This window comes from Rhinolophus sinicus, linkage group LG01, assembly GCF_036562045.2.
Source record: "Rhinolophus sinicus isolate RSC01 linkage group LG01, ASM3656204v1, whole genome shotgun sequence".
NCBI classification, from domain to species: Eukaryota; Metazoa; Chordata; class Mammalia; order Chiroptera; family Rhinolophidae; genus Rhinolophus; species Rhinolophus sinicus.
The window spans coordinates 134,586,540-134,610,873 of NC_133751.1; the positions used below are offsets into that span (position 1 = coordinate 134,586,540).

General features: G+C 36.7%; 1 protein-coding gene across 12 annotated transcripts in view; it reads right to left on the reverse strand.

The window, feature by feature from the left end:
- GTDC1 (glycosyltransferase like domain containing 1) overlaps positions 1–24,334 on the reverse strand; it is a 361,227-nt gene that overhangs the window by 13,267 nt on the left and 323,626 nt on the right. For all 12 annotated transcript variants that reach the window (XM_074335850.1, XM_074335867.1, XM_074335834.1 and 9 more), the window contains one exon: positions 10,371–10,480. In XM_074335850.1, coding sequence (XP_074191951.1) covers positions 10,371–10,480 — 110 coding nt within the window. The remainder of the gene's footprint in view (positions 1–10,370; positions 10,481–24,334) is intronic.

Genomic DNA, 24,334 nt, shown 5'->3' on the forward strand with positions numbered 1-24,334 from the left:
GCGCAGTGGATGGAGGCTCTGTGAATAATAAAGGTAATATTCTGTTGTTGTTTTTTAAATAGTAGTTTTCTCATCTAAATGAAAAGTTTAGTGTTACTATCCCTTTACTAGTTTCATCAATCAATAAGTAATTATTGAACAGCAACTGTGGCTTTAGTACCTAACTAGCCCCTAAAAGCTTTGCTTTTCCAGAATCAATGTCCCTTTTAAGGTATAATAAAATCAACATTATTTTCTGTTATATTTTTCAATTAATGAAGTTTGTAAAAGGAACATCAAGAAACTGACTTGCCAGTTGGTACAACTTTCATTCTCAACACCATCAGTCTGACATTTTTCATAAGCACCAAACATGGTTAAAACATTCTGTGAAAAACAACAACAACAACAACAAAACTTGCTAAATTTCAGAGAACTTTATGGGAAATAAAACCTTGTCAGGAAACAAAACCAAATCAGAACGCATGACTTTAGTGCTAAGAATGTTGAATGAATAAAGTGAAATACTACAGTTTGATTTGGCACTCTGATAGATCAAGTGGAGATGATGATACCTTATTCTGTTGGGTTGTCACAGGATGAGAGACAGTACATAAAGCACCTAGCACAATACCTAGCAACACTCTGCATTCAGTTAACAGTAACTATTATGGGATGTCAAACACATACGTTTTAGGAGCTTTACACCTTTAAGGAATAATTATTGTACAACTACGTTTCTTCATCTTTTTATGTTAAAAATAGATAAAAAGGAACTGAATTTGCTTTTTCAGGTCAGTTTGCTCATCTAAAACTGAAAACAAAACAGCATCGCTTTGAGAATGTAAAAGATTTTTTGTGAAATTAAAATCTAAATAAACAAATCAAAATGGATTGACTAAATATATTTACAGGTCAGTAATATTTCTACAATTATTTTGGCAAAAGGCCAGTCAATTCAATAAAACATATACAACAGTACACCTACTGTGTGCAATGTGCTACATTATGGTGTTGTTTACAAGTGTGACTAAGGGTTGTAAAATCAATTTAAAACAGTATTAAAAGAAATGAAATAGAACAAATAAAAAAAGAAGGCATCAGAGTGTATCAGATATAATAAGAATATATATAATGTAATGAATGCTTTATTTCAGTTATAAATATGCCTACACATGGGTATAGTAGGTGATAATGTTAATATCTATCTTGGTGAGGATCATGATTGAAAGTTTGAAAATATTGCTGCCTTAGGATCTTTGGGTCATATAAAACTGTGTAAGATACAATTGCCATCCTCAAGAAACTTCTACAATTGCCATCCTCAAGAAACTTCTACAATTGTCATCCTCAAGAAATAGTTATTGAAGTATGGCAACTACATAGCTAAGTAGAAACAAAATCTCAGGGATTCAAAGAAGAGAGGTATCATCTCTGTTTCAGAGGTCAGGGAAAGTGGTTGAGAGGAGACTTGGAAGATGAGTTGAGCTTTGATGGGTAGAGGTGGAGAAAGGGTAGTGACATGTGAACTGTCTTCAGGGAACACTGAGTAATTTAGGCTACAGCCCAGGATACTCGTGGAGAAGGACTGAAGTAAGGCTAGGAAGACAGCATAAAGCAAACTAAGAAATCCAGGCCACTGAGGCTGTACATAATTTGATAATGGCAGGAGAGCAGAAGGTAAGATATATGGAGTTCATCTTTAGGAAGTTTAAGTTATCGCAGGCTTACAGGATGCAACAGTAGGCAACTTTAGTCCGCTCCTGAGGGTGGCTGGAAGAATTGGGACTGGCCTAGATGAATGGTTCTCAGTTGCCTGAGGGTGGGGGCTGCGATTAGGAGTGCACATAGATATCAGAACGGTGAGGAATAAAATAGGTTTTAAAAGTGCGTGATTTTACACTTATTATTTTCACAATCCAAATTTCAGTAAGTGTCACTCTGTGAAATCCCTCTGGAATGGGGATATACACCCCATTTTAAAAGAACCTAATCGCCAAGTTCCTTTCTAGTGCTCACCTCTTTTGGATGACTTTATGAATGATTAGGCTAAGGCTAAAAGCGGTGACATGGCTAGGTGGCAGAGCTGTAACTAGACCCCGAGCCTTCTAAATTCCAGGATAGTGTTCATTCCATCACACCACATATCTGGGATGGTTTCTATTTCACAAATATGACAATTTAGGCGAGTAGAGATCTAGCTGGAGAAGTTCACTAGTGGAATCCACATATTCACTCCCCGTTGGGCTGCTGGGAGTGATCAGGGGAAAAAGACGGATTCTCACAGGACACACTGAGGAATGGGAGTCAGCTGTTACTAGTACCTTGTGTCTGGTGAGTCTCATGAGCGTTTGGGAGGGAAGGGCAGCGGCAGAATTAATAAACCTTTCCTGAGAAAGGAAACGAGATCGTCTCAGGTTTTGAATGGGAACATCGCCCTTGTCAGGGGCACCCATGAGATCCGCGCCAGCGGAGCTTGCCCCGCTAACTGGGAGTAACGCTTACTTCGCCCTGTGGAGGATTTCTGTGTAAGCAGCTGCCCTCTTTACCCACAAAGCGCCTTCCGTTCAGTTACACCACGGCCCCTTCTGGCAGCCAAGTGGCAACTGACCACAGTGCAGAGGGATATGTGCTTTTTAACTGATGGAATGAATCTGGGTGCTGTGAGCAATTAAGAAGGGAAGGGAAAGTGTGTGTGTGTGTGTGTGTGTGTGTGTGTGTGTGTGTGCACGCGTGAGCACGCGCATGGGGTTGGGGAGGAGAGAGGGTGGGGGGTGGCAGCGGATGACAGGACAAGACGCACCTCTGCAGCTGGGATTCTCCAGGAGGAGAAAGGGTATGCATGTGGCTATGTAGAGCGAGGAGAAGAAGTTAAGCAACAAATCACACAAGACATGAATGTAGGTAAATGCACAGAAGTATTCAGGAAATGGCAGAGAAAACTGGAAATCATGAGGGATTAGGTGGGGGTCGGAGTTTGAAGAACCTCATTTGCTATAAAGGAAATTTAAGTTCATCCTGCAGAAAACCTGTGAGGCCCATTCCTATTACTATTGTTATACTATTGCAATTCTCTTCTTGGATGACCTGATAACAGTAAGTGGATGAATTGAATATCAAAATGTCCAGAGGCCTGGAGACTGATCTGAAGCCTTTGTAGGATTGAAGGTCCCAGAAGATAAGGGCAACAACTGGGAAGGAGGCAACAGAAATGAGAACGAAGCATGGAAGTTATCTCCATGGGATTCATTCTCTGATGTAAAATTCTTAAGTCAAACAAAAGATATAGTAACTTACATGGTTCAGCAAAAATAATTTACATTGCTGTCACCGCACAGGCAGATGTTTCCTTATAGGCAGTCTTAGGATATGCCTTTACTTGCATTGCTTTGGTCAATGCAACTGCTCTCTCATACATTCTTTGTATTTGCACTTGTTTCATTACCGGCAAAATTAAAGATTTTTCCCCCCTAAAATTTGACTTAGTATTTATTTCTTCAGGTATCACCACCTCTGTTGTTTATTAGCTGTGGGACCTTGGGCAAGTTATTTAACTTAAGCCTTAGTGTCTTTGTCCATACATAGAAGATAGCAATTGTACTTACTGGGAAGACAGTTGTGATATAAAATGAGATAGCAGAGTAAAAGGCCTACTTTGGTGCTTGGCACAGAGCAAGAGTTCAGTAAGTTGTTGTACTTATAATATGCTGATGTTCTGCAAGCCTTTGTCTGTAATATATATTTAAAATCTATTCTTAATTTCCTACATGAATTTTTTGTTTTGTTTATTGCATAGAAGTTATTTATTTTACTCTGTGTCTTGTTTTCATTAAGACATATTATATTTTAGAGCTGGGATAATAAGTATATTAAATTCGGTTATCCTAAGTTTGTTGGATGTTAAATTTATACACAAGTTGGATTTATTTCTGAATTCTCTTCTTGTCCATTTTTCCACTTTCATGTTTTTGAATCTGTAAAATACTCTTTTAAAAGTTATCACTTTATACATGTTTTGAATCTGTAGGGCATGTTTTTCTTCATTCTTCTTTTGTGAGTGATTTGTTTGATATTCTTCCATTTATTTATTTTGCATGAATTTTAGAACTACTCGTGCAGATACATAAAGTAATATTCTGGCATCTTTTTTTTTAAATTAAAATTTATTGGGGTGACAATGGTTAGTAAAATTACATGGGTCTCAAGTGTACAGTTCTGTAATACATCATATATATCACATTGTGTGTTCACCACCCAGAGTCAGTTCTCCTTCCATCACCATATATTCTGGCATCTTAATTGGAATCTTGTTAAATTTATAAATTATCTTAAGAGATATTGTCATTTCTATTATAGTATTTATTCTTTGCTGTCAGGAGCAAGTATGTCTACATTTATTCAAATCTTCCTTAATTTGCCATTATATTTTGTTGTTTTCTACAGCAAAGGACTGGGAGACAGAAGACTTCAGATTTAAATCAGATTCTTGGGAAACTGACTTCACCAATCATATTCTTGGAGAAGTGACTATATGTCTATTTCTAAGAATAATGTGAAGGTGGCTTTGTTTACTGACAAACTACTTCAAGTCCATGCTACTTAAATGGAACCCATATAAATCATTTTCCTCAGCTATACAATGGTGATGTTAATACTTGTTGGATTATTTAGTAACTAGATTATAGTAAGGGTTATGAAATAATGTATTCAAAATTAATGAAATTGTTACAATATAAACAAGGGTATGTATGGTATAATGAAATGTAATTATAAAACCATTTTTTGCTTCCCAGAGAGGAACATTCTAGAGGGGAGGAACCATAGTCTTCTCTTATTGGTATCCACAATATGGTGCCAGACCATAAAAAGGGCTCAGGAAATACTACTATGTAAGGGGAATGAGTAGATAGCAATAACATTAAGAAAAAAATTAAAAGATAAGGAATAGGTTTGGGGAATGGGATGGTTTAGAGAGAATGAGTTTATTCAATCTTACTTATTTCATCTCATATATAACCATCTTATGATTCAACATTGATCAATATATTAATGGCTTTCCTTCTGCTGGGCTCCCCTTGTAGCAAAAATGTATACTTTTATGTTAATGTGATATAAGTTCTTTGGGTTCCTAGAACCTTTCCATTATTTTTTCCTTAGTGTAGCTGCTCTGCTGAAAATGAGATTGTAGCTGGGAGCTGAGTGAAAAGGGAGATGGGAGGAAAGGAAAATGTTATATAATTATCCAACATTTGACTCCAGAGCTAAGGATCAGGAATATGCCAAGATCACAGTAATAACCATTGTCACGCCAGATACTAACCAGAAGCCCTCCACATACTGTTCTTAACCTCAAATTAAAGGTGAATCAGAAAGAGTTCTATCTGCCAAAACTGTAGTTCAGGCTTTTACTTCCCTTGCAACCTTTCTGTCCCCACCTCCCCACCCCCACCCCAATGCCTAAAGCGAAAACTGCTTCTCCCACCATGTCTGCAGTAGGAAAGAATCCTGATGTAAGGTTTTTGGCTCTTTATAGAAAAAAATATTTTGTTTAGAATTATCATTTGTGGGAAATTATTAAGTATACAAACACATTCCATTGATTTGATATCTTAAGCATTTGCTTTTTTTTTTTTAAAGAACCATCTCAAGGGCTAACAATGTGACCCTGTTGTGAAAACTGGCCAAAACTAAAATATTTGCATTGAGGAGCATCTCAGCTTTTTGGCTCATTTGTAACATGGAGTCTGAGGATACTTTATGTAGCAGAATGACCTTCCAATTTTCCAGATTAAAAGTAATTAAAATAATGGCGAGAATGAACTTTTAAGGTTCAGCATTATTAATGTCCTCTTTGGATCCAAAACACATTCAAGACTCAGTCCATATGCAAACTCTGAGTGAAGTACACGAGTCTTATAATAAAATCTGCATAGTAGTTTAGAAAGCACTTTGCCCCAAATTATCCAATTGTGCAGAAATCTTCATTATAACTCACTGAAGTGGACAAGGCAGGTAGTTTTCTTACTGGTATTCCTCTTCCCCATTTCCTCCTTTGTATTGTACACATGGATTGACTGAGGTTAACCTAGAAAGCTAAAGGATCCTGTCCCAAACCTGATCTTTTGACTTCAATTTCCATTAATCAAAATTCCTCATTCTTGGCACTATGGACATTTTATGTTGTACATTTCTTTGTTGTGAAGGGCTGTCCTGTGTATTGTAGGATGTTTACCAGTATCCCTGTCCTCTACCCATGAGGTGCCAGTAGCACCCTCCCCCCCAAAATTATAACAACCAAAATGTCTCTCGATATTGCCAAATGTTCCCTTGGGGTGGAGGGCAAAACCACTTCTGATTGACACTATAAACTTTCCAAAATGCCAGTTCACCTGTAAGTGATAATTAACTCCATTCTCACAGAAACCAACTTAACTTCATGTCTGCTCTTCCTTATGGGACATGGTTGCTAGATATGTCTTCAGACAGACATCAGCTTGGTTGTCTCTAGCAAGAAGACTGCAGGCCATACTTTAATATTTGTTAAGAGTTCTTTAGTCAACCAGGATAGACTGTCTCAGACATTTTGCATAGGCTTGGTTTTTTTCTCTAATGACCTGCAGATCCATGATGCATATTAAAGAGCTATGGTGGTCAATCGTACAGTTCCCCAAATATTTCTGCTCCACTAAATTCTGGGCTCAAAGCAGGGTTGCATTTTCTGGCCCCCCTTATGGTTGGACAGCACCTTGCAACAAGTTCTGGCCAATGAGTTTAGTGGAACCCCATGCTACTTTTAGGCCAGAGCACTGAATTGATAGGCGGAGAACCTCCTAGCTTTTTCTTTCATCTGGCATGGTAACTGGCAATGTTTGAGATGGTACTAGCTGAGGTGTCTCTGTAAGCTTGGGTCCCTGAGTAACCATGCAATAAACATATAGCATGAATGAGAAATAAATCTTCCGTGTTTTTTTTTTTTTTTTTTAAGATTCCATTTGGGAAGGGGAATGGGACTTCACTGGGGGAACAGTGCGTACTTCCAGGATTTTTTCCAAGTCAAGTTGTTGTCCCTTCAATCTGAGTTGTGGAGGGCCCAGCTCAGCTCCGGGTCCAGTTGCTGCTGTTAGTTGCAGGGGGCACAGCCCACCATCACTTGCGTCCGGAGTCGAACCGGCAACCTTGTGGTTGAGAGAACGTGCTCCAACCAACTGAGCCATCTGGGAGCTCAGCGGCAGCTCAACTGAAGGTGCCGTGTTCAATCTTAGTTGCAGGGGGCAGAGCCCACCATCCTTTGTGGGAGTTGAAGAATGGAACCGGCAACCTTGTGGTTGAGAGCCCACTTGCCCATGTGGGAATCGAACCAGCAGCCCTCGGCGTTAGGAGCATGGAGCTCCAACCACCTGAGCCACCGGGCCGGCCCAAATCTTCCATGTTTTAAGCCACTGAGATTTTAAGGTCATCTGTTAGCTTAGCATAACTTAGCTAATTCTGACTGATTCGTAAGGGCTGAAAGACGAGAAAAATATTGAAAAATAGGTTTATGTTAAATCACGGTGACCTATATTAAAACAGGAAATGTAATATAAAACTACTTAGAACTTCCTTAAGTCTTAGGGTTTTCTATTCTCATTCACTAACTCTCTAGTATTTGGAAATTGTTTCAAGGTAGATTTCCATATACCTGATATGGCATGTAAATTGCATTATTCTACAATAGTGGTTGAAGCACTACCTAGCTGTGTAACCTTATTTAATATCTCTATGTCTCAATTTCCTCACCTGAGAATAATGGAGAGCAACGCTTAGAACAAGGCTTAGAACAATGCCTGGCATACAGTGTTAGTTAAATAAACCAGAATGGGGATAAGAATGGCTGAAGTTACACAGAATGGCCTGCTAGGAAACCTCTGGAGTAAAGACTGGCAAAGTGGCTTTCTAGGAGCATAACCTGGAAAGTTATCAGGCTCAATCACCATTCTACAACTTGGGCTTCTCCTATGTGCAAGATGAGGTATTGTAGCCATAACAGAAGAGTCAATCCACATTTGCAATGACAGAGATGGACCAGATGCTAAAGCAGAAAGAAGCCCTGGCGAGACTGGGAAGTAACAGAAGCATGTACGTTGATAATATGATGCCCCTTCCTATGGGCTTCCCCCATATTCCGTAATTATTTCACAGCATCCTAGGTACCTGTTAATTATATTTAAATGTCTCCCCATGGCAGAGCTCCCTGAAGGTGGAGACTGAGTCCTGTTCACTGTGGAATCCCCCTTCCATAGTACTCAGTAAAAGTATGTGTTGAAGTGAAGCCAAAGTGAGTAATAAGATTGGGCCTGTAATTCCTAGGCATTCCGTACTTGGGTTCCTAACTGCTCCCCACTCCACATGCACTAAATAGCTCAATGTTAATGCTATGTGGGAGGGAGACTATGAACTCAAAAACATGGCCGACCCTTTGAGTAAAATCCTGGTATTCTTTGCAGTGGTGTCCTAACACTACCCAACAGTTACACTGGCTAAGGAACCTCTGCTAAGGGCTACCCTCCAGCCACTCTTCTCAGTCCATGGATTAACACCTCAAAACTGGCACAAACAAAACTGAACTCAGCAGCTTTGCAAATGAGCCGATTTTTGCCTTCCTTCTTTCTCTATAGCCATCGATCTACCAAATTCTTTTCTGTGTTTCCCTGAGATCTCTCTCTCACAGAGCCCTGTCACTAATCTTTCAGCCGCTACCTCACAGACCACACTTGGGTCCCCACTATAGTCTTACTGAGATTCTGCCTCCAAATCATTGCAAGATAAACCTTCCTAAAGTACAAGTCTTATCATATTTCTTCCCTGTCCAAGATCTAGGCTCCTTATTTTTTAGCTTTACCTAATCTACTTTGGCTACCAAGCTCCTCCATACTTTGGTCCTACCCGACCTATGTATGGTACCTGTTACTTATTTATTCAGGTCTGTGGGCAGAATCTCCTATTCTGCTTACATTAGTGATCTCATAGCACTAATTACTGAAATTGTTCTCTCATTTAAAAGACAATGTCTAAAATATTTGCTTCTATATGCTTTGGCCATGTTTCCGCTGTGGGAATATCCTAATCCTTTGGCTATGCAAGTGCTAAGTCTTCAGTAAACGCTCCACTCTAAGCCACATATGTCAGTACTAATATATAACTATATTATCTTATGTTTCATTCTCTGTTTCCTGTGCTTATGTACACATGTTCCCTCCTCAACGAAACTATAAATTGCTTGAAGGCAGGGAGTTTACCTTATCCTTACCATACAATATTCATTGAGTTCCAGCACTGTGTCAGGCAGGCACTGCACGTGGCTTTGGGGCACAGTGATGAATAAGATAGATATAATCCCGGTTCTCAAAGCACCAACATTCTAGTGTGTGTGTGCATGTGTGTTTGAGAGGGCGGGGGGATGAGATAAAAAAAAGTACACATGATTAGAAACTGAGGTAAGCACCACGGAATGAAAGTATAGGGTGATGTGAGAACATACTGAAAGAAAATGCCCCTGAGCTAAGAAGAAAAGGATAAAAGAGAAACAAACAGGCCAATGTCCAAAGATCTAAGGAACCTGCCTGGAACCTTAGAGGAAATGAAGAAAGGTTGGTATCCATAAGCGCTCAGAGCAGAAGATGAACCATATCAGCTGAGGCTACTGGGGCACAGGCTGGGTGTAGTTCTTAGCATTGAACCAGAATCAAGAAGTACTTGCTAAGTGAGGGTAAATTTTAAGTGGTCTTTAAAAGTCATAATGCACGATAGCAGAGGTCATTTCTGAACTTTTGCTGTCTGTGTATTTGAAGTTAAAAACAAAATGCTGAACACCCAAAGCTTAAAAAATATGAACACTTAAGTGCTTAGGATTTTTGCTAGTTTTCTCAAGTTCATTAAAAAGGGATGGACCAATGATAACTATGATACGGGCTGTGGTTTACTCCATGTTACAAGTTTGACGCCAAAATGCTTTACACAGGCCACCTAACAGATGGTAATGCATTTCAGCCATTACCAGTGTGGGTAGGATTCAAGCCAGTGACCCCAGAGGTGAGAGGTTGTATATATCCAATTACAAATTCCCACTTTCCTTAAGTGTTAAGATGTCTAAAGCAATATATTTTATTTACATCAAGATGCACCATATAAAGTATATTTGATAAAAGAGATGACTTCACGTTCTCAACTTAAGTCAAAGAATGCTTACTGAAGTATTTTTTTAATTGAATCCCACTTTAATGCTATTGTATAATGTTTTGGTTAACAGTGCTCATCTTGATTATTCGAACAAAGGAAAACATGGAAATTAATACTTAAGTTGTAGAGCTTAAATCATCTATAAAAATACACATTAGAAAATTCAAAATAGATACCTGGGACATCTGTGAAGGTTTCTCCAAGGACAGATACATGGAAATTGAGTCCTAAGTCCTTAAGATGCATTAATACCTTAAAAAAACTCTCTGGATCTTTATCATGTTCCCTGGAAATAAACACAAAAAATATAACTTGTGATACTTTACAGCATGCATTAGGAGAAGTGTTTCCACTTTTTACAGCATCAATTCCTTTCATGGTCTATTTTAGTTAGGAGAGCCACAGACATGCAAGCAGAGATTCCCCCTATCACCTTCCATTGTAGCATCAGCACTGAGTTGTTCCTTTCTTCATAAATACAATTTCTCTGTCAGGAATCAAAATCCAGTCCTATCGAAGTCTTAAGGCTCTGCAGCCAAAAATACTAAAGGAGAAATCTATCATGTTTTTTACAGTTTTTTTCTGGTTAGAGTATAGAAAGTCTAGTGTATTTTCCTTTTTCCTAATATGGTTAATTTTTCACTTAACACAGGTTTTTAACAAAAGAAAAGACCAGTCTTCATGGGATGATTCTCTGTTAATCATGAGACTATACCAAAGATGCTTTTTCATTTCCACGAGTGTGAATACCTTCCTCTCACATTTACGGAGACCCTTTGTGTCCACAAGGAACACACAACTTAGGGAGTGAGATCACAGACTCTCTCACTAATCTCTTATGTAAAATACTTGAATGGAGAATTATAACTACATCAAGAAGGGGTAGGCCTGAGTCTAAGTCCACTGAGTATTAACTTAGGAGTGGAGGTTAGTCGACATATAAAAGAATAATAGTAATACAGATAATTCATTTAGTAGACGCTTTGAAAAACATGGATTATTTTTGTTTATTTAGCTTGTCAGTCTTCTTTGTAATGACAGAATGAGATGCTAAAGGACATTAAAATTTTTAAAAATTCACCAATTTAAGAAATCACATTAAAATGGAATGAGTTATTTTTTTACATTTTAAGGTGTGAATATTCCAGTATTTCTTGCATTTAATTACACTGTTTTAAATTATCTTATTTTAGACAGATGTGGACCAGATGTCTTGAAAAATATTTGTTTTTTATTTATAATTCAGAATTTTAACTCATTTTCTATATTACAGAGAAATAGTTATATATCAGCAATTGAATTCCTCATTTACCAACTAATTATGTAAAATAAATCTGTAAATTGATCAAACTGCTATATGAAATATGAAAATTACATCATTCAGGAAATCTCATGAAAAATGACATCTGCAACCCTAAATGTGTTAATTCACAATTCAGTCAATATTTTCAGTATCAAGAATTAAAACAAATGCATCTTCTGATTAACATTTTAAAGCGGCATTTCTAATCTCAAGAAATTGTAAATTCTTACAGAATTAGAATTCAGTAACTATTTTAAACTCTATACCTCTGTTTGCTTTATTTCAAATAATAAAGAATGCAATGGAAAAGTGCTCCTCCCTTTTTAAGATGATGCGGATTACATACATGTACCATGGGGAAGTTTTTGGATAGTTCTCACATACACCACTGCTGCGGGCAAGAACAAAGGCTCAGAAGAATTTGAAAGTAAAGACTATGCCATATGCTACCTCCAACGGTATTAATCAAATAGCTGCCACTTTTCTGTAATATGCTCTTTTAGTCTGATTTGCTTGGAGATACTTGAATGAAAAGAATGGAAACAATATATCTTACAGAGGGAGTAACACTATAGGGAAATGTAGCCATGCATGTTTAAAGAATTTTTCCATTTGACTTTCAAAATTTTTGGTTATGGATCCCCAAGGGAATATCTATTCTAAATATTTCCTGCTGGTTTTTGTTTGTTTGTTTTGTATGAAGGTAAAAATAGATGTGGGTTGGGAGGAGGTTTAATCGGGTAGAAGCTGTAGTTCTTAAAAGATCCCAATGTATTTTCAAAGCAGTAGGCCTTACGCACCTATATTTCCAGTGTTTCTATATGAGATATATGCATTACAGTCCTACTGTGTTTTTTTAGGTATTTTTATGGGTGGACAAAAGCTTTCATATTCAATAGTCACTTTGCATAAGAACACAAAAGATATTTCTATGAAGCTCCTCTTTTTGTTTAAACTGTAATATATGGACAAATATAAGGTGAGATTTTTTAGTCCTCAAACTTATCCTGAGAAAAGGAGACATTTTATACTAAAGTCATCATGATGTCTCTCATAATGCTAGGTATTTTCTCAATTACTTTATTTTGAAAAAAGTACTGTTTAGGGATGTTGCTTTAACCTGAAACAGCATGCACTGATGAGAGTTTTAGATGGTTTTAGTAGTCATTCGCTGGATGGGATTGGTAAAAATGGAAGCAAAGGAATTTAATACTGAGTTAGTAGTTATTTTGGGAGACATGACCTAACAATTCAAAGTGCTGGATGTTGTTGAAAACAAGTATTTTAAATATCACTAAAAAAGGTAATCATGGTTACTGGAGATCATTAGTGGTAAGTGGGTTTTTACAGATGGGGAAAAGATTTCCAGTGATGCCATCATATACAGTTTCACAAGTCTTGCACCTCAAACTGCTCAGACTGAATTCCAGATGACAGGTGATGGAAACATGCCAGGTGCCTGAAAAGGTGGCAACATTCCGATGTCACGATTCCATGGGAAGGGACGTTGGATTAAAGCTGCTTGGTGAAATGTAAGGGTGGGAAAAGAGCAATGCTTCCAAAAACATTCTACATGCTATGTGCTTTACAATATTATTTATTTCTAGATTAGTAGGCTGCATATTTTAAGTAGACAACTGACTATTTCTTCTATGTCCCACAAAGTTTACATAGTCAATTTAGCTGAAAAATGCTCTCAGTTTTCTCTTTAGAAAAATGGGAAATTGTCTAGCATTCAGAAAAACCATTAAATATGTGCACAAGTGTTTAGCCACAGTCATGTATCAAGGCATGGATATGTCCGTGGCAAAGCTCAGTATTTTCTGTCACGTGAGGAACTCTTTTTAGGTATCATCCATAGAGCTTATGCCAGCATCCATGTTATTAATAAACCCATTTCGCAGAGTATGTGAATCTGTCTTAAATTTCTTTCTAAGAAATCTAATGTGAAGCTCTCATATTTATGATTTTAGCATAAAGCATTAAATATAAGATGGGAGACTTAAAAATAATATATTTAGTGCCCGATCTGCCAACAACTGTCAAGATTAAACACACATTTCATAATATATTCCATTCTCTATAACCACACTGGTAGACTTAGGGGCCCCCTAAACACTCTTCTGCTCTCATGCATTGCTGGTAGGAATGTAGACTGAAATAATATTTTAGAGGGCAATTTGGTAATGTACATAATAAGACTTAAAATATATATAATTTTGCCCCAGTAATTCTAATTTCAAAAAGTTACCCTGTAAAATAAAGAGGTGCACAGAAATTCATTCAGAGTACATTCATAACAGCATTGTTTATAATAGCAACCAGCTGTAAATAACTTAAAGGGATGATAAGGAAATATAACTTGACACATACATATGATGCCACACTATGCAACCGTTAAGAATAATATTGTAGAAGGGTATTTCTTGACATAGAAAAATAGTCAAGAAATACTGTTTAGTAAAAGGGAGGTGACAGAATACTATGTATTATATGATCTGTTTTGTGAGACAAATGAATGTGTGCCTAGAAAAATGTTTGGAATGAACTAGACCAAAATGTTAACATGGTTTATCTCTAGAGGTTGCATTGTCAATGTTTATTTTCTTCACATTTTCTATCACTTTTTAACACTTTTTATGTAAATTCATTTCAAATATAAATTCAAATTTTATATTCATAGGATGTTTGCATAATTCTGTAACATTTTCAGTGTTTATAGTAGCATAATTCCGCATTTCCCCTGACCCCCTACATTTGACAGCTGCCCAACAAGCAAACTTCATTCAGCATAAAACATTCTAGAAGATGAGTCAGAGTCCAAGCTTTCCGCAATTCCTACATTCTTGACTAGGTAAGAATGAAAGAGTCTGGCTGGGAACTCCTTCCTCCACAGCCCAAGTATGGTAGAAGAGACCAGCGCAGAAATATTTCAGGCTTACTGGAAGCAGCAGATATAGCAAGAACAGCTTTTATTCCCAAATATTATTCAGAACATTTGAAAAGCATAAACTGTTTCCATGTGTTTTTCTTCCTATATCTGTTCTCTCTCTGTTGCCTTTCCCATTTAGCTTTTAGAGCTAAATTTCTTCTTATTCCTCACTTAACATTCAGTCAGTAAATATTTATTGAAGATTGCTAAGTTCTCCATACTTGTCACTTGTACTCAACAGTTACCCTTTCCTATTTTCCCATATAACTTTGTACTGACTGAATGCAATCTCTTTGATCTATTTACTTGCCTTACCTTGGCAGAAACCTGGCTCTTTACAGATGCTATAGCTTTCCCAGCAGCACATCACTCTGGATTGACAGCTCCATGAGGGAAAGATAAATGATGTCTGGTTTGTTCACTATTAAGTACCCAGTGCCTTGCCAAGTAGTGGCGCACATTTCTTCTGTTTGTCAATATCTGGTTCTTCTCTCATTCTTGGCACACAGAAGACTCCACATTCATCCTCTTGAAGTAGGGAAGGCGACAAACCTAGTTCTGACCAATGGATTGCAAGCTGCCTGATGTGTGTCACTTCTAGGTAGAAATATCCAAGAGCAGTTCTGTATAGCACGGTCTCTGCTGCAGTGATCCTTACAGAAGTCTTGTTTTAACCTAATACGGTTAGTTTAAAAGAGTGAGGCAGTTTGAATTGCTACATAAGAGTTGACCTGTGAAGTTACCTAAACATGCAGCAGATTTTGAGTTAGTGAGAGAAGTGAACTTTTGTTGTGTTTAAGCAACAGAGATTCGAGGAGTCTTCATTACTGCAGCATAATGTGGCCTATGCTGACTTATACATTCTCTGTGGCACAAAATTTGCTGCTCTAAAAATATTTGTTGAATAAATGAAGGTGTAGGAAAAGTGAATTATATTTATAGAGCTCTTGCTATGTTCAGGATCCCATGTTAAGTACCTGATCATAATCTTACTTAAATCTCTCAACCAAATGGTCATGGAAATATAATTATTCCTTCATCTGATATCACACAGAAGAGACTGAGTCTGCATTTGAAACTATGTCTCATGACTCCAAAGTCATACTCTTTGCTTTATAAAGTCTTTGACTTTTTTTTTCTTTTTTCCAACATATAATGAAAAGAAGAGAATTGGTACTTTCTGTGCATGGTTTCATTTCCAGACCATCAAGTTAGGGACATTCATTAGAGTCTTGTTACTTGAGGTTAAAACCCATTAGATAAGAGATGACAATTAGAATATGGAAAAGCAATATGAAATTATGACCTCTCCAATCCCATGGTTTCAAACTTCCCCTTTCTGATAGCCTGCTATCCTCTATCTTTACTTCCTCATTATGTGTTTTGCTTTACTTCCAAGTTCAGTGATGTGTTCCTTACTCAAAAACATAAGGCTTCTATTTACCACCCTAGGTTAACTGTGATAATCATTTACTTCTCTACTATCTTTTATAGGGCTATAAACTCTTCACGCCCCTTTACATGCCTGACATAGCAATGATCAGGTTTAGTTTTCCTCTACATATGCTGTTTTTTGCTTCTTAAATGGGGCTTCAAATAGACTTCAGCCAATAGTCTTATTAACCATCAACTTCTCAACTTTCTCTCTCTCTTTCTATCCATCTCTCTCTTTCTCTAACTCTACCAGTCTTCCCCACCGTCATTTACTTAAGTTGACCAAGACTAAGACTATTCACTGTGGCTTTCTCTCATTCTCTTCATCTTTGGTATTTGTGATGTTTCAGTATTTTAGAAATTTTAACTGATTTATTTCGCCTGCCTCCACTTCCAGCACACTCAAGATGCTATGATATTTTATGTTCATTGCTTCAGGGATGGCGTACAGAAAGCTCTCTCTCAACTCTCACCAAAAAAGAGGCAGTACTCTTGGCTGATTACAGAAGCAAAAACTTTTGTAGAAATGGTGAGGACTCAGGTAGGTACAACTATTTCAGCAAAATGCCCCGAGAGTGTAGCATACACCCTCCTACCCTGTGTCACCATTTCACCTTTAGATAAGAAACTAAGGACTGATGGAGGAGAAAGAGAACAGAACTCAGAATCCCAGAGGCCGTGTACTGTGCTTCTTGGGTTAGAAGCCTGGGGAAGGACCATGATTTCAGAGATTGAATGTCTGAGTATCTATCTAGGCAGACAGTACCGGAAACATTTGTGAGAGATTCTTGAGCTGTTGGTAGGCATAAAAGTGGAACCATGATTTCTATGTCAGGAAAGAATCATAGAACAGCGGGCAGACAGAAGCAAGGGATCCCTCACCAGTAGCCTGTGAGGAATGGGGACCAGGAGAATGGAAGACAGACAACCTTGAACTGCCTGAGTTTTCTACCATCATATTGAAATTGCAGAGAAATTAAGTTATAGAAAAATAAAATTCTAATTTATGCACATTAGGGTTTCATACCATCTGCACATTCATATTCTCACCTTTCCTTTTAATAGCAGAGGGAGAGATGTCTGCCATTCAAAATTCAGTTTGTTAGAGCACTAGATTCTATACCTTGCTTCTCTTTGAGATATCTCTGCTTTCGTATTCAGTTTCCTTCCTACTCCAGGATTTCTTCATTTATGTCTTTGGCATTTTTCAGTTATCCCCTTTACCTGATAACATTTATTGATAATAATAGTTCTGATAATGCACTATTTCTAGGTGACTATACACAGATCACTTCATCTTAGAGCATTAGCTGTGTCCTTCTTTTCCTTCCTCCTGTGTTTTCCCTACAACTGTGCCCCCATTCTCCCATTAGCCCATTTTCTTGGATGTTTGAGCTATTTAGTAACACCACCAGTTCCCACCCTTGCCCCATTTATTCTCATGCTTTTTTATGTTTTCTCCAACTTTTGACATCACTGACCATACTCAACTTTCTTAGAAATGATCCTTGCTTGGTTTCCAAGTTGTATATGTAGACTATGACCTAAAGACCTTATCCCCAATTAAAACTTCCCACTCATTCCATCCAGAAGGCCACCCAGTAAAAGCCATATTCAACAAATCATTTTTTCTCCCTAGTCTCACAACACGATTTCCTTTTAAATCTCCCCCACTGCTAAAAGCTCAGACCCCCCAGGCTGTTCGCCTTCAACAATGATTTCTACTCTCCCCAGACAGTGTATACAGTAATTCCATTCAGCTGTCTAACTTGCCAATGAGCCCTCTTTCTCCGCAACTCTGGCCAGGAAGCCCACAGACATCCATGCCTCAAAGAAATGGTTGGCCATGAAGAGTCTTAATTAAGATGAACTGGACCTCCCCACCCTTGAGATATTACTTAGGCGGCAGCCACTATTCCACATACTTTAAACCATCACAGTGTAATTACTTCCTCTCAGACCTGAGAGGTTCTTTGGAACCCTCTCCTTTCCCCAATGCATTAATGTCTTTCTATTTCCCTCTGGTAATATGGTCCTTGTTGAATGAAGTGATTGGGGCTATAATTTGAAACTAATTATTTAGATTTTCTTTTGGATTATAACATTCCCCTCCAAGGGATGTGCAGAAATACATTCCAAACTCCTTGCTAGTTATCCCAAGAGCTACTCCTGTAGTCCACCTCCTATAAATAGAAACGTCTCCCAGTGTCCATCTAGGAAACTCAGACATCCCTGAGAATTGCTGTGTTTCTGCTTCTCAGAGAGGAAGATGTATGATTCTTGTTTCCTATTTTACCCTGACTGCCAGATAGCTTACATTCAAGTTTTAAAGTATTCAATCTCAGCAACTATCAGATGGAAATAATAGTACTGAAAAATATAAGAACAGGAAAACAACAACAACAACAAAAAACACCTCACTGGATAGGCTTAATAGTTCAGAGGATACTGCAGAGAATAGAATCAGTGATCAGGAGAGGAGATCAATAGAACTTATCCAATGTAAACAACAGAGAGAAAAATAGGAAAAAAAAAATAAAAAGTAAAAAAGAACTGAACCTCAGGGACCTGTGGGAAAAGAACAGAAGATCCAACACGTTTTGATTATCAGAGTCCGAGAGGGGAACACTGTGTTTCTTACAACTTCATGTGAATTTACAACTATTTTAATATAAATTTCTATTGTAAAAAATGCACTTCCACTGTAATAAAACACAAATAATTCAAAAATATATGAAGCATTGAAAACCCCTGTTCCTCACCCCTCCTGATTTTACTCCTCAGACGACACCACTACTTACAACTGTTCGGTGATTACGCTTCCTGACCTATTTCTATACATATGCAAACACGTATATTTGTGTGAGTATACTTTTACATATATCCTCTTTATTTTATAAATATGAGATCAGCTGCAGTCATCCACACTTTCCATTCTCACTATGTACATCAGAGATATTTCACTTTACATGGTTACATAGTATTTCACAATTTTAAGTAAATTATCCTACCAATGGACATTTGTTTCTGATCCTTTGATGTTACAAGCAATACCAAGGCTAAAAGGGACATCTACTTCTCTTCATATTACAATTGTTCTTTTGTAGAATTCTTAATTCACTCTTGTTTTTTATCCTATCCTATAAATCTGGCCATTCCAAATTTCTAACCAAGGCCCTTTCCTCCCTTCCTGCAATGTTTACCTTCCATTTGGAACTACCCTACTTTCAAAGCTTTACGTATTCACTTCTGCTAGAAGTTCCACAAGGGCAGAGCACATGCCTTTGCTTACGCTGTATTTCCCATGTCCAGAACAAGGCCTGGCACATAGTTGAAAAAGTTATTAAACTGAGTTGACTTTAAACCTCCATCACTTTCTGTGAATCTAATCTTTTCATCCCCACCTACTGTAAATTATCGTTTTACTATTCATATAATCAGATGAATACATAGAATCTTCACTTGGCTTTTCCAATGACAACCCATCTATAAAACTAAACTACCGTTCTCGTCAAATACAGCCCTGCTGACCAAGCTCCTCTCTAATACCCACATATCCTTATTCTCCCAATATTCCAGGATCTCGAGCCTGACACATTTCTGAATATGGAAGCTGCTTCCAAATTTATCCTACCAGTCAGCTTATTACCAACCTGGCCATTTTTATAGCACAGGTTTATCACTTCACCCCTTGACAACACCACTGAGCTTCAGACTCTCCCTCTTTCAATTCAGCTTCCAAAAAACTGTTACATTATCCTCTTCAACATGATTTTCCTTAGACACTAATTAGAAACCATTAATTGAAATTAAGCCACTCTAACCAACACTCAATTATTTCTATCAACCATTTACCCCTATTAGGCCCCTAAATGGGTGTTGATACTCATATTCATGCTCATCCTTGCCTTTTCTCACCACTATTTTCAACCCACAGCTCTTGCCTACAATTCTGGAGTATGGAACACACCCTCCACGCCTCTCGGCCACTGCTTGTCCACTGACTCTTTCACTGACTTTGAATTTATTGTTACTAGTAATCAACCCTGTGAAATTCCATCTCACTCTGAATTACTCCTGCACTAACATTCACAAGCTACTGATGATTTCACAAATGTGTTCTTTTACGTTATTTCATATTTATTTACATACTGTCCCCTTATAAATAGTCTGAAAGCCCTGCAACATCAGAGAAACCCCTTGATATCAGAAGTTGGCAGTCACTCCAGCTATGACTTTGGAATGAGTGCATGATGGTTCCACCATGGCTGAATAGAGAGTTACATTTTTAAAACTACGGTAGGATATGTCTATGAGATGACATGAAGGATCATCCTTTTTTTGTTGTTTATGGAGAATTAAACATGGTTTGGGTTATTGGATGCCTTTCATCAAAATGGATTTCAATTCTTAATACCACATTTTTATATTCAGTTATGGAAATTTTATCACATATAAAAATGACAAGGTTTTCAATCATATGGGAAAGAACCACAATTTTTTTATTAGTTTCAGCTGTACAAAACAACCTAGTGATTAGACATTTACACACCTCACAAAATGATAACTCCAACAAGTCTACTACCCATCTGATACTGTACATAGCTAGTACAATACCATGGACTATATTCCCTATGCTATACGTTACATCCCGTGACTATAAATTTGTTTTAATTATAGTTGACATTCAATATTATTTTATATTAGCTTGAGGTATACTGCGTAGTGGTTAGGCATTTATATAATATATGACATGATCCCCCCAATAATTCTAGTACCCATCTGACACTATACATAGTTTTTACACTACTGATATATTATTATTACTCATACTGTATTTCACATCTCCGTGACTATTTTGTAACTTCCTTCACCTTTCTCACCCTTCCCCCCAACACCTCTCCCATTTATCAACCATCAATTTGTTCTCTGTATCAATGAGTCTAATTCTGTTTGTTTATTCTGTTCTTTAGATTCCACAAATAAGTGAAATCATATGGTATTTGTCTTTCTCAGTTTGACTTATTTCACTTAGCATAATATCCTCTAGGTCTATCCATGTTATTGCAAATCGTAAGATTTCATACTTTTTTTTAAGGCACTGTAATACTCCATTGTATAAATGTACCACAATTTCTTTATCCAATCATCCACTGATGGGCATTTCAGTTGTTTCCATATCTATGATGAATAGCGCTACAATAAACACAGGGGTGCACATATCTTTTTGAATGAATGTTTTCGATTACTTTGGATAAATACTCAGGGGTGGAATTGCTGGGTCATAAGGTATTCCTATTTTTTATTTTTTGAGGAATCCCACCAATAGTGCATGAGGGTTCCCTTTTCTCCACATTTTCACCAACACTTGTTTGTTGATTTCTTGATGATGGCCACAGGTGTAAGGTGATTGTGGTTTTAATTTGCATTTCTCTGATGATTAGTGACATGGAGGATCTTTTCATGTCTATTGGCCATACCGTGTCCTCTTTGGAGAAATGTCTACTCAGGCTAATGACCCATTTTTTTAATTGGATTGTTTGTTTTTTGATTGCTTGGTGTTGAGTCGTATGAGTTTCTTTTTTAAATAAATTTTGGATATGAACTCCTTAGCAGATGTATCATAGGCAAATATCTTCTCCCATTCAGTAGGATGTCTTTTCATTTTGTTGATGGTTTCCTTTCCTGTGCAAAAACTTTTTAGTTTCATGTAGTCCCCTTTGATTATTTTTCCTTTTGTTTCATTTGCCTGAGGAGATAGATCAGTAAAAAATATTACTAAAGGTAATGTTTGAGAGTTTACTTCCTATATTTTCTTCTAGGAGTTTTATGGTTTCAAGTCTTACATTTAAGGCTTTAATCCATTTTGAATTTATTTTTATACATGGTGTAAGAAGATGATTCAGTTTCATTTTTTTTGTATGTATCTGTGCAGTTTTGCCAGCACCATTTATTAAAAGGCTGTCTTTACCCCAATGTATATTCTTGCTTCTTTTATCATAGATTAAATAACTATATAGGTGTGGATTTATTTCTGGGCTCTCTATTCTGTTCCATTAACTATGTGTCTGTTTCTATGCAATACCATGATGTCTTGATTACTGTCCCTTGTAAAATTTAATATCAGCGTGATACTTCCACCTTTTTCTTCTTTCTCAGGATTGGAAATCTACCTCAGATCTTTTATGGTTCCATATAAATTTCAGGATTATTTTTTCTAGTTCTATGAAAAATGCCATTTCTATTTTGATAGGGATTGCACTGAATTTATATGTTGCTTTGGGCAGTATAGACATTTTAACTATATTAATTCTTCCTATATATGAGCATGATATATGTTTCCATTTATTTGTATCTTCTTTAAGTTCTCTCTTTAATGTCTTATAATTTTCTGAGTACAGATCTTTTACTTACTTACATAAATGTATTCCTAGGTATTTTATTTTGATGCAAGTGTAAATGTTTTCTTAATTTCTCTTTCTGATAGTTTGTTATTGGTTTTAAAAAATGCAACTGATTTCTGAATATTAATTAATGTCGATTAATTAATACTGCTACTTTATATAGTATCATGTCATCTACAAATAATGACAGTTTTACTTCTTCCTTTCCAATTTGGATACCTTTTATTTCATTTTCTTGTCTGGTTGATGTGGCTAGGACTTCAAGTACTATGTTTAATAAAAGTGGTGAAAAGGGACATCTTTGCCTTGTTCCTGATCTTAAGAATAATTTTAACTTTTCCCCACTGAGTATTAAGTTAGCTGTGGGTTTGTCTTATATGGCCTTTGTTATGTTGTGATATGTTCCCTCTGTTCCCTCTTTGCTGAGTTTTTTACCATAAATGGACGCTGGATTTTGTTAAATGCTTTTTCTGCATCTATTGATATGAACATATGATTTTTATTTTTCATTTAGTTTAAGTGGTATATCTCGTGAATTGATTTGCAAATATTGAACCAACCTTGCATACCAGAATGCCCTTGATCGTGGTGTATGATCTTTTTAATGTATTGCTGAATTTGGTTTGCTAATATTTTGTTGAGGATTTTTGCATCTATGCTCATTAGGGATATTAGCCTATAGTTTTCTTTTTTTGTAATGTCTTTGTCTGGTTTTGGAATCAGGGTAATGGTGGCCTCATAAATTGAGATTGGGAGCCTTCCCTCCTCTTGAATATTTTGGAATAATTTGAGAAGAGTAGGTTTTAATTCTTTTTTGAATGTTTGGTAAAATTTACCCGTGAAGCCATCTGGTCCAGGACCTTTGGTTATTGGGAGCTTGCTGATTATTGATTCTATTTCATTAGTAGTAATTGGTTACTTTAGGTTTTCTGTTTCCTCTTGATTCAGCCTTGGAAGATTGTATGCTTCTAGGAATTTATCCATTTCTTCCAGATTATCCAATTTGTTGGTATATAGTCGCTAGTAGTATTTTCTTAACATTTCTGTATTTCTGTGGTGTCAGTCATGACTTCTCCTCTTTCATTTCTGATTTTACTTATTTGTATCCTTTCTCTTTTTTTCTTGATGAGTCTGGTTTAAGGTTTGTCTATTTTGTTTATCTTTTCAAAAAACCAGCTTTTGGTTTCACTCATCTTTTGTATTTTTTTTAAAGCCTTTATTTTGTTTATTTCTGCTCTGATCTTTATTATTTCCTTCCTTGTACTCACTTTCAGCTTTGTTTGCTGTTCTTTTTCCAGTTCCCTTAGGTGTAAAGTTAGACTATTTATTTGAGATTTTTCTTGTTTCTTTAGGTAGGCCTACATTGTTATGAATTTCCCTCTTAGGACTGGAAAGAATCATAATTTGAAGGAAAAAATCCACTCCAAAACTTTCTTCTGATTTAGAAATGTTAAAAATAGGAACGGACAGAGTACTTCATAAGAAATCTCTCCAATGGGAAGAAAAATGCTAGAATTCTGTCCATTTTATATATTATGTCTTGTTTCTAGGCCCAAATGAGACTGCTGTGTTTATTGGCTGACACCAGGATCTCCTAGAAGAGACAGTCTCCTTTAGTCAGCAACTGCTAAGCATATCAGATTGTCATGGTAATGACTGTAGAAAAAGAGGAACACAATATAGAATGTCTGTGTGCAAAATTACATGGTCTTGTAACACATGTTGCATTTTTTTCATTTTATAAACAGTATTAATTATGTATCTCCACATGCTATGCTACTTAATTCTTTTCACAATAACATATACAAGTTCAGTTCCAAATCTTGTTACTCCAGTCTTTCCTTGCTTATTACTTAAAGTTATTAACATCTACTCACATTAGGTATCAAAGGTAGACTGATTATTTATATGGAAAAGAATAAAAGATTCTTAATATTGTAATAATATCACATGCTTTAAATTTATTGCTCAAGAAAAGGTTCTCCAGAATGAGAAGCCTCATGAACCAAAGTCTTAATTAATTAAATATGCTTACTGCCAGTGGGTATCAGAACAATTTATTTCTGG